Source organism: Anolis carolinensis, unplaced genomic scaffold (assembly GCF_035594765.1).
Source record: "Anolis carolinensis isolate JA03-04 unplaced genomic scaffold, rAnoCar3.1.pri scaffold_7, whole genome shotgun sequence".
In the NCBI taxonomy this organism is placed as follows: domain Eukaryota; kingdom Metazoa; phylum Chordata; class Lepidosauria; order Squamata; family Dactyloidae; genus Anolis; species Anolis carolinensis.
Genome location: NW_026943818.1, coordinates 13,358,435 through 13,370,459, shown reverse-complemented (window position 1 = coordinate 13,370,459; position 12,025 = coordinate 13,358,435). Strand labels below are relative to the sequence as shown.

Here is a 12,025-nt window from a genome sequence, read left to right as displayed (position 1 = left end):
CCTCCAACGGTCTGAGGGACCGTGAACTGGCCCCCTGTTTAAAAATTTGGGGACCCCTGCAGTAGAGTCTCACTTATCCAAGCTAAAAGGGCCGGCAGAAGCTTGGATAAGCGAATATCTTGGATAATAAGGAAGGATTAAGGAAAAGCCTATTAAACATCAAATTAATTTATGATTTTACAAATTAAGCACCAAAACATCATGCTATACAACAAATTTGACAGAAAAAGTAGTTCAATGCGCAGTAATGTTACATTGTGATTACTGTATTTACGAATTTATCACCAAAATATCACGATATATTGAAAATATTGACTACAAAAATGGCTTGGATAATCCAGAAGCTTGGATAAGTGAGACTCTACTGTACATCCATGAATATTTGAGCTGGGTGTACGCGAAGAGGCCAGCACCACATTTCGGGCCTTTCCATTTAGGAGAAACCGCACAAAATTACACCAGCATGACGCTGCGGCACAAAAGGCGAATGCGATTGCAGCCTGAAGAGATTTTTATTTTTCATGCCAGGAGCGACTTGAGTAACTGCAAGTCACTTCTGGTGTGAGAGAATTTGCCCGGATGTTTTGATGTTTTTACCACATTTCTCTCCTGTCCCCGCATGCAGCTGGAGCTGACAGAGGGAGCTCACCCGCACTCTCCCCAGGTTGGATTCGAACCTGGCAGCCTTCAGGTCTGCAACCCAGCCCTCAGAGATCATTCTGCAATTCAAGCCTGAGTCCACACTGTACATTTAAGTTGGTTTGACTCCACTTGAGGGAAGAAGGCCGTTGCCTTCGACCAAGATGGCGGCGCTGCTTCCTCAGCATTTAAGACTTCAGTCGCCTTTGAACAACACAGCTGCCGTCGAACAAGATGGCGGAGGTGCTTCTCCAGAACTTAAGAGACTTCAGTTTCCCTTGAAAACTATATTTGCCGTCGACCAAGATGGCGGAGGTGCTTCTCTAGCATTTCAGAGACTTCAGTTGCCCTTGAAAACTAAAGCTGCCGTCGAACAAGATGGCGGCGCTGCTTCCCTCAAGCTTTCGGATGACTAGAGCTGCCCTCAACCAAGATGGCGGAACTGCTTTCTTCAAGCTTTCGGATGACTAGAGCTGCCCTCAACCAAGATGGCGGAGCTGCTTCTCCAGCATTTAACAAGAGGCTGGAGTTGCCCTTGAGCAACATGGCGGCGCTGCTTCCCCAGCATTTAAAATACTTCAGTTGCCCTTGAGCAAGATGGCGGCGCAGTCTCCTCAGCATTTAATTGGTTAGCCAGACAAAGACTGCAATGGCCCAAAAAGCTATAGACCACTCTTCTTGTTATGCCATCTTTACAACGTTCTGGAGACTTATTTTGCAAAAAGTTATGGAAAAAATAAACCCATGTAGGATTCCACAAGGCTCCACATCACAAGTGTTGAACTGGAGTTGCCCTCAACCAAGATGGCTGCGCTTCTTTCCTAGTATTTAAGAGACCGCGATTGCCCTCGACCAAGATGGCGGCATTGCTTATCCAGCATTTAAGAGACCTCAATTGCCCTTGAGCAAGATGGCGGCATTGCTTATCCCGCATTTAAGAGATCTCAATTGCCCTTGAGCAAGATGGCGGCATTGCTTATCCAGCATTTGAAAGACAATTGCCCTCGAGCAAGATGGCGGCATTGCTTATTCAGCATTTGAGAAATCTCAATTGCCCTCGAGGAAGATGGCGGCATTGCTTATTCAGCATTTGAGAAACCTCAATTGCCCTCGAGCAAGATGGCGGCATTGCTTATCCAGCATTTAAGAGACCTGTTTCCCCAGCATTTGAGAGACCTCAATTGCCCTCGAGCAAGATGGCGGCGTTGTTTCCCCAGCATTTGAGAGACCTCAATTGCCCTCGAGCAAGATGGCGGCGTTGTTTCCCCAGCATTTGAGAGACCTCAATTGCCCTCGAGCAAGATGGCGGCGTTGCTTATCCAGCATTTAAGAGACCTCAATTGCCCTTGAGCAAGATGGCGGCGCTTCTTCCCCCGCCAGGAGCTGCCCTTGACTAAGATGGCGGGGCGGCTTCGGGCGGGCGCGTGCGCGTGCGCAGGGGGCGAGGCGGCGTGGGAGGCGCTTCCCGCCATGCCGGCCTGCGTGGTGCTGGTGGCGGTGGGGCTGCTCTGCGGGGCCTCGGTGGCGCTGGAGCCGCTGAGCGTGGGCCTGGCCATCGGGGCGGCCTCGGCCTTGACCGGCTTCCTCTCCTCGCCCCGCTTCTACTGCCGCTTCGTCGAGTGCTGCCCGGCCGACAAGGACGGGCCCAACGCCACCGGTAAGGCCGGGGGGAGATTCTACTCTAGCCCAGGCCTGGGCCCACTTGGGCCTTCCCGCCAGGTGTTTTGGACTCCAACTCCCAGCATTCCTCGCCGCCTCGGGCCCTTTCATTTCCCCTCTCGGCCGCTTAAACACCTCCAAGTCGGCCCAGGCCTGGATGGCCATCTGTCGGGAGGGATCGGATTGTGCTTTTCCTTTATGGCAGACTGGATGGCCTTTGGAGTCTCTTCTGGCTGCAGGGTTCAGTATTTTGTTATTAATTCTTAAGCCTGTGGTTTATTGACTGATTCGTATGTTTAGTGTATTTCTGCTCATTATTGTATTATGTTTTGTTTTTGGAGACAGAAATAGGAATTAATTATTCAATTAATGATTGAGGGCAACTAAGTAATTTATATTTAAATAAATATTTTTAATAAATTGGGAATAATATTTTAATAAATTATTTAGCTATTTCAAATTGATTCACCAATAATAATTATAATAATAATAATCATTAAATGAATTGAGACTTCCAAGCCTCTGGATAATCCAAGCCATTTTTGTAGTCAATGTTTGCAATATATCGTGATATTTTGGTGCTAAATTCGTAAATACAGTAATTACAACATAACATTGCTGCGTATTGAACAATTTTTTCTGTCAAATTTGTTGTATAACATGATGTTTTGGTGCTTAATTTGTAAAATCATAACCTAATTTGATGTTTAATAGGCTTTTCCTTAATCCCTCCTTATTATCCAAGATATTCGCTTATCCAAGCTTCTCCTGGCCCGTTTAGCTTGGATAAGTGAGACTCTACTGTATATATATTATACGATATAATACTAATAATGCAATATAATAATAATAATATATTATATTTTACATGTAATGTTACTAATAATATTACAATATATTGATACAGTACAATATAGTAATTTATTACCAGTATTGTACTATGCTAATATAATATTGTATGTAAATTTAATTTGTAAGCTGCTCTCACCCTTTGGGGTGAGAAGGGCGGCATATAAATGTAGCAAACAAACAAATAAATAATAAATATTATAAATAAATAATATAATTATTGTTTTTTTTTCTTTTTTGATTTCTTGATGTTCTGTTTATTATTATTTATTGTATTTTAAATGGTGTTATGATATGTTGTTTTTATATTTTATTATGTTGTATTGCTCTGGGCATGGCCCCATGTTAGCCGCCCCGAGTCCCCATTGGGGAGATGGTGGCGGGGTATAAATAAAGTTTTATTATTATTATTATTATTATTATTATTATTATTATTATTATTATTATTATTTCCTTGCTATGTTGGACACCACCCTGAGTCCCTTGGGGAGATAGGGCGGTATATAAATAAAGTTTTTATTTATATATATATATATATATATATATATATATATATATATATACACACACACACACACACACACACACACACACACACACAGTTTATATATTTTATAGCCCTCTTTCTTGCTAAGCTGCTAATGTCTGAGGCTGGATGGCCATCTGTCGGGAGGGACTGGATTGTGCTTTTCCTTTATGTCAGAAGGGGGTTGGACTGGATGGCCTTTGGGGGTCCCCTCCCCAGCCTAGGATCCTCACTGCCTCTCTCCCTGCGTTTTCCAGCCCTGCATCTGGCCCTGGAGAAGAGGCTCTTTGGGCAGCACCTGGCCTCGGAGGTGGTGCTGAAGGCCGTCTCGGGCTTTGTCCAGAACCCGGAGCCCAAGAAGCCCCTGGCGCTCTCCCTCCACGGCTGGGCCGGCACCGGGAAGAACCTGCTCAGCCAGATCCTGGCCGAAAACCTCCACCCGCGCGGCCTGCGCAGCGCCTTCGTCCACCTCTTCCTGGCCACCCTCCACTTCCCCCACCAGCACCACGTCAAGCTCTACAAGGTGGGCAGGCAGGCGGGAGACGTAGCGCCCCAAAGGTCCAGGACGAGGGAGCGCCTAGGGCCCCGTAGAAACGCATCCATGGCAGTTAAACTTGGGGCAGGTCACCACAGTCAGACTAATCATAACAATAACAATAATGGAATCCAACATGCTATGCTAATTTTATATACATATATATATATATAATACTAGCTGTGCCCGGCCACGCGTTGCTGTTGGTGGTGTTGGTGAGAAATTGTTGAGGTAGTGGTGGTATTGAATGTCTGTTGTATGGTTGTCTTTCTGTTTAGTATGCACACTGAAGTGGATTATATGGCAGTGTGGAGTCAAGATAATCCAGTTCAAAGCAGATAATATAAGATTCTAAATAGGTTATATAGCTGTGTGGAAGGGCCTTGAGTCTACATTGCCATATAATCCAGTTCAAATCTGATAATCTGTGGAAGAGGCCTAAGTGAGGCCTAACTGTGCCTGTCCCCTGGGCTGAGTAGGTTGCTAGGAGACCAAGTGGGTGGAGCTTAGCCTTCAAACTGGCAGCAATTGGATAAAAACTATTATTCCTCTCCCTGTAATTAGGACTTTATTTTTCTTTTCCTTTTTGTTGTATCAACCTAGAGCCATGAATGATGGGTTGTGTTGTCAAATTTTGAGGTTGGGGGGCCTGTAGTTTTGTTGTTTTGTCCGCTGCCCTGATGCCATCACTCTTTTATATTGCCATATAATCCAGTTCAAATCTGATAATCTGTGGAAGAGGCCTAAGTGAGGCCTAACTGTGCCTGTCCCCTGGGCTGAGTAGGTTGCTAGGAGACCAAGTGGGTGGAGCTTAGCCTTCAAACTGGCCAATAAAATAATAATAATAATAATAATAATAATAATTTACTGTTATTAAGGTAGTCCCTTCTATATTACAGTAGAGTCTCATTTATCCAAGACTCGCTTCTCCAAGGTTCTGGATTATCCCAGTCATTTTTGTAGTCAATGTTTTCAATGCACTGTGATGTTTTGGTGCTAAATTCATAAATACAGTAATTACTACATAACATTACTGCGTATTGAACTACTTTTTCTGTCAAATTTGTTTTATAACATGTTGTTTTGGTGCTTAATTTATAAAATCATAACCTAATTTTATGTTTAATAGGCTTTTCCTAAATCCCTCCTTATTATCCAACATATTCGCTTATCCAAGCTTCTGCCGGCCCGTTTAGCTTGGATAAGTGAGACTCTACTGTATATTGTACTAGACCACTATACTCCTATATATAATACACTACCAGTATATTATACTGTTAGTATTATATAATATATTATACTAGTATCATAATATATATACAATATATTATATTACAACATTTTTAATATTATATATAATATATTAGTGCTATTACATTTTATTTTAATGTTACCTCACAACCTCTGGGGATGCCTGCCATAGATGTGGGCAAAATGTCAGGAGAGAATACTTCTGGAACATGGCCAGACAGTCCGGAAAATGCACAACCCATTACAATGTTATTATTTTTCTCGTTCTATATATATTTATATCCTACTTTACCCCTCCATATGGATATATAATATATTAGTAATATTACATTACAACTATAACTCAACAATTACATTTACGAAGAGATAATGTGAAGCAGAGACAAGTTCATTGTTCTCAGAGGCTGAAACACAAGCAAAGGGAACCCAGGTGTGAGAAAGAGCGATGTCAAGGCTAAGAGTTAGAATTCTAAGCGTTCATTGGGAGATCAACTTTGGATTTTCATGGGCCAAGTCGCCTGACTTGGGAGCTCCGAGTTAGGGGTTCTGGCCTTTGCTTCTGTATCTTGCTTTCCTGTTTAAGATCAAGTCCTCTTGATTGGATTACAATTCTTGATTCTTGGTTATTTCTGATCTCTTCGGAAAACAGAGCTTTGCCAGTGCATAGAAACAGCCAAGCTTCAGGAGTGTTTTTCAGTGCCCAAAAATATATACTCTCCCATAAAACAACTTGTTTTATATCGTGCACTGAAGATACAAAAATGAAGTAGCCCAGACATCCTTTCAGATCTTGAAAAATGTGTCCTCTCCGCTTTCAGGACCAGTTGCAGCGGTGGATCCGGGGCAACGTCAGCGCCTGCGCAAGGTCTGTCTTCATCTTCGATGAAATGGACAAGCTCCACCCGGGGCTCATCGACGCCATCAAGCCCTTCCTCGACTATTACGACAACATCGACGGCGTCTCCTACCGGAAGGCCATCTTCCTCTTCCTCAGGTCGGTGTGGTCTTCATTGTCGGACACATGCGGCTTGAACCGCTGTGGCTCAAGGCTCTCTAATGTTTTTCTTTTCCTCCTCTAGCAACGCAGGGGGGGACCTCATCACCAAAGTGGCCCTCGACTTCTGGCGGAGAGGCGAAGAGAGAGAAAAGATCCAGCTCAGAGACCTGGAGCCCGTGCTATCCGTTGGCGTCTTCAACAACAAGAACAGTGAGCCGGAAATAATAATATTGTCGTTGAAGGCTTTAATGTCCGGAATCACTGAGTTGCTGTGAGTTTTTTGGCCTGTATAGCCATGGCCATGCAGCCCGGATAACTCACAGCAACCCAATATTATTGTTGACTTAAAAGATGCCGTATTTCATCACATAATAGTCGCACATCCCTTTCTCCCATGAAAAAACGGGTGAGACTATTATGTGAGGAATAAAAATGTTATTTCATTTTTCGGGCACAAACTCTGTCGAATTGGTTGAGACTCTTAAGATATTCATTAAAAAACTATTTTAAACTGTACAATAGTTTATCTTCCGCACAACAAATTAAATACTTTATGTCTGGGAGGACCCATCCTCAAACAAGCAGCTGTTTCTCCACAGTTTGAAACTGTAGAGCCATTTATCCAATTTATCATAACGCCTCTCGAGTTGAAATCCTCCTTTTCCTCGTTTTGTTTTTAAATTCATCCCCTATTCTTAATAGAATGGTTGTTGAAGTCTTGATTGGCTTTCACTTTGTCAGGCTGGAGATAGCTGTGCCATCCAAATCCGGACTTCCAAGTTGTTGAAGTCTGTCGTTTCCTAACAAAATCCAATCTTTCCCAACCAAGTTAACTAATAAACTATAAATTTTATTTATTTATTTATTTATTTGCTACATTTATATGCTGCCCTTCTCACCCCGAAGGGGACTCAGAGTGGCTTACAAATTAAATGTGCATACAATATTATATTAGCATAGTACAATACTGGTAATAAATTACTATATTGTACTGTATCAATATATTGTAATATTATTAGTAATATTACTATATTGTACTATTAGTATTATATCGTATTACAATATAATATTATGAATATTATATGTATATACAATATGTTATAATTATTACAGTAGTCTCACTTATCCAATATAAACGGGCTGGATAAGCGAATATGTTGGATGATAAGGAGGGATTAAGGAAAAGCCTATTAAACATCAAATTAGGTTATGATTTTACAAATTAAGCACCAAAACATCATGTTATACAATGAATTTGGCAGAAAAAGTAGTTCAATAGGCAGTAATGCTATGGAGTAATTACTGTATTTATGAATTTAGCACCAAAATATCACGATATATTGAAATCATTGACTACAAAAATGCGCTGGATAATCCAGAACGTTGGATAAGTGAGACTCCACTGTATATACAATGATTTATAAATATGCAATATATATTATAAATATATATAATATATATTATAAATATGCAATATATTGTATGTACTTATAATATTGATAATAATATTAACCTAGTGTTCATGTGGTTTTATTTTTCTACTGTTCTTTTGATTTTGTTTATTGTAGTGTATATTTTCTTTTATTGTATTGTTTAATGCGTTATTTGTTGTTTTATTTATATTTTGTTATATTGTATTGTTCTGGACATGGCCCCATGTAAGCCGCCCCGAGTCCCCATTGGGGAGATGGTGGCGCGTATAAATAAAGTTTATTATTATTATTATTATTATTATTAATATTATAATGTAATACAATATTATACTAATTAATAATACAATACAATATTTATTATATATTATATATTAAATGTAATATTACTAATAATATTACCATAAAATTATATAGTACAATATAGTAATTTAATGCTTATACTGTGCTATGCTAATAATATATTGTATGTACATTTGATTTGTAAGCCGCTCTGAGTCTCCTTCGGGGTGAGAAGAGCAGCATATAAATGTAGTAAATAAATAATAAATAAACTGCGAAATATAAGTCCAAAGATATCTTTTTGGTGGGTTTGACGTTCCCAATAGACTCAGGGGAAAAGCAAACTTGGGTGTTTCCTCTATTTATTGTCATGCATATTCTTATTTTCTCCCGGATTCTTGAGTTCTCTTTCTTGTTCCTCCCAGGCGGTCTCTGGCACAGCAGCCTCATCGACCGGAACCTCATCGACTACTTCGTGCCCTTCCTGCCTTTGGAATACAAACACGTCAAGATGTGTATCCGGGCGGAGATGGCCTCTCGCGGCAACCGGGTCGACGAGGAGGTCGTCCGAATGGTCGCCGACGAGATGACCTTCTTCCCCAAAGACGAGCGGATCTTCTCCGACAAGGGCTGCAAGACGGTGCAGACCAAGCTGGACTTCTACTGAAGGCAGATTTCAGGATTTCTCAAAAAAGGACGCACTTTCGGATCTAAGAGTATTTAACGGAGAGGAACTTCCGGACTTTTTGTAGGAACTGGTGGGTTTTGTTACAGTCGCCCCTTCATCTCAAATGTGGTTGTCCATGCTATAGAAATCCTTGGTAAACATTAAGACAATCAAAAGGATGTCTAGATCAGCGGGACTACGAATGCCAGCAGGTTTATCCAGCTCACCCAGTGGCAAAGAATGCTGGGAGTTGGAGTCCAATGACTTCTGTATTGCAAGATCTGGCTGGGATCAAAAAAGACTGATAAATCAGTGGGACTACATGTCCCAGCAGGCTTACCCAGCTCAATCAATACCGAGGCATAATAATAATAATAATTATTATTATTATTATTTATCTCTCCCGGAAGAGACTCAGGGCGGTTTCCAAAGTACAGTAGAGTCTTACTTATCCAAGCCTCGCTTATCCAAGCTTCTAGATTATCCAAGCCATTTTTGTAGTCAATGTTTTCAATATATCATGATATTTTGGTGCTAAATTCGTAAATACAGTAATTACAACATAACATTACTGTGTATTGAACTACTTTTTCTGTCAAATTTGTTGTATAACATGATGTTTTGGTGCTTAATTTGTAAAATCATAACCTAATTTGATGTTGAATAGGCTTTTCCTTAATGCCTCCTTATTATCCAACATTCTGCCGGCCCGTTTATGTTGGATAAGCAAGACTCTATAACAAAAATGGCAAACATTCAATGCCAAGAGCAAACAAACAATAACCAAGACAAAACATAATAAACTACAGTAGAGTCTCGCTTATCCAACATAAACAAACCAGTAGAACGTTGGATAAGCGAAAATGTTGGATAATAAGGAGGGATTAAGGAAAAGCCTATTAAACATCAAATTACATTATGATTTTACAAATTAAGCAGCAAAACATGTTTTACAATAAATCGACAGAAAATGCAGTTCAATATATGGTAATGTTATGTAGTAATTACTGTATTTACAAATTTACCACCAAAATATCGCAAAATATTGAAAACATTAACTTCAAAAACATTGACTACTAAAAGGCAGACTGCAGATAATCCAGAACATTGGATAAGCGAGACTCTACTGTAAATATCACTTATAAACAACCAAACTTAACCAAAGATAAACTAAATAAACATAATCTAACACAAAGGGTCAGACCAATTAAAATATAATACATTAATAGCATAATATAGTGTATCACATGCTGGGAGCTGGATGCAATAGCCTCTGGATAAAAATATATATATATTTTAGTTCTGAATCCTGTTAGCCTTTCAGGGCTATTTGACCCAAAATCTCACCATACTATGTCATAGATTTATCCCAGAGTCGCTGGTACAGTAGAGTCTCACTTACCCAACATAAACAGGCCGGCGGAACGTTGGATAAGTGAATATGTTGGATAATAAGGAGGGCTTAAGGAAAAGCCTATTACACATCGAATTAGGTTATGATTTTACAAATTAAGCACCAAAACATCATGTTTAACTACAAATTCGACAAAGTAGTTCAAAACGCAGTAATGCTATGTAGTAATTACTGTATTTATGAATTTAGCACCAAAATATCACGATGTATTGAAAACATTGACTACAAAAATTGACTACAAATAAAGATAGAATTGCATAAAATGAAATTATAGTAGCATCATTGTTAGAAATTAAATCCATAAAAAGTTCAATCCTTGTTGCCTAGAGTGAGTTTTGGATCAGGGCAGGAGGCAAACTGCGCTGGATAATCCAGAACGTTTGATAATCCAGAATGTTGGATAAGTGGATGTTGGATAAGTGAGACTACTGTATTTGAGAACAGGAATGATAAGGTGTTGGGCCTCAAAACTCCTTCCCAGTGCTAAAATCTATTTTATGGCAAGGTTTCATGAACAGAGCCTGTTACATTGAACTGTTTAGAGCCAATAAGTTTCTTTTTTGCTGCGAGAATGTGACTGTGAACGCATTTGTGTCAAAAATGCTTTAAAGAGGGGTATTTTTATTGGAAAAAAGGTCATTTCATTTGTCTTGTTGCATTTTTCATCCCTTGTGTTGTCGCAATGGGTTTGAATGTGAGAAACGTTCTTGGATTGTCTTCGGGTGGCTGCAATAAAAGGAATATATGTCTCTTTTTTGGCTTCCAATGGTGATCTGGAGCAGGTCTGGGCAAACCTGATCTAGAGGCATATTTCTGCTTTCATTTTCCGCTCCTGATTCTATGCAAACAGCTACAAATTTCCTCATACTGAAGCTGATGCAACACGCAACTGTTGGATGGTGTTTTCCTTGTCGCCGGTGGTAAGCAAACAAAAGAAACGGGCTGCAAACGATGCCCGGAAATGTAATTGGGAGGGTGTTTTGAGTGTTGTTCTCATAATGGGGGAATTCCAGACAAGAAACAATCAGGGCCAGTCAATCACCAGGAGAGAATGCTTCTGGAATATGGCCAGACAGGCCGGAAAACTCACAACAACCCAACCCAATAATGATGATAATAATATTGTAATAGCATTAATTTATACTAACATTACTTAACCCAAAGAAGGAAATAATAATAATGTAATAGCATCAATTTATAACATAGCTTAACCCAAAGAAGGAAATAATAATAGTAATAATAATAATAATGTTATAGCATTAATTATACTAACATTGGTTAACCCAAAGCAGAAAATAATAATAATAATAATAATAATGTTACAGCATTCTCTCCTGACATTTCACCCACATCTATGGCAGACAGCCCGGAAAACTCACAGCAACCCAATAATAATAATAATAACAATAATAATGTAATAGCATCAATTTATAACATAGCTTAACCCAAAGAAGGAATAATAATAGTAATAATAATAATAATGTAATAACATCAATTTATAACATAGCTTAACCCAAAGCAGGAAATAATCATAGTAATAATAATAATGTAATAGCATTAATTATACTAACATAGGTTAACCCAAAGCAGATAATAATAATAATAATAATAATAATAATAATAATAATAATAATAATAATGTAATTATTATTACACTTGGGAAATGTTCGACTTGTGATTTTGTGATACGAAATCCAGCATATCTATCTTGTTTGCTGTGTCATACTATGTCATTGTGTCAATAATCATGTAATAGCATTCTCTCCTGATGTTTCA

At 39.4% G+C, this 12,025-nt stretch overlaps 1 protein-coding gene across 1 annotated transcript; it reads left to right on the top strand.

The window, feature by feature from the left end:
• The first annotated feature begins 2,072 nt into the window (after window positions 1-2,072).
• On the top strand, window positions 2,073-11,003 carry LOC134293176 (torsin-1B-like). Its single transcript, XM_062959957.1, has 5 exons — window positions 2,073-2,296; window positions 3,931-4,196; window positions 6,278-6,453; window positions 6,539-6,666; window positions 8,594-11,003. The coding sequence occupies exons 1-5, from the start codon at window positions 2,110-2,112 to the stop codon at window positions 8,833-8,835; spliced, it is 999 nt and encodes a 332-aa protein (XP_062816027.1). The 5' UTR covers window positions 2,073-2,109; the 3' UTR covers window positions 8,836-11,003.
• Window positions 11,004-12,025: the final 1,022 nt, after the last annotated feature.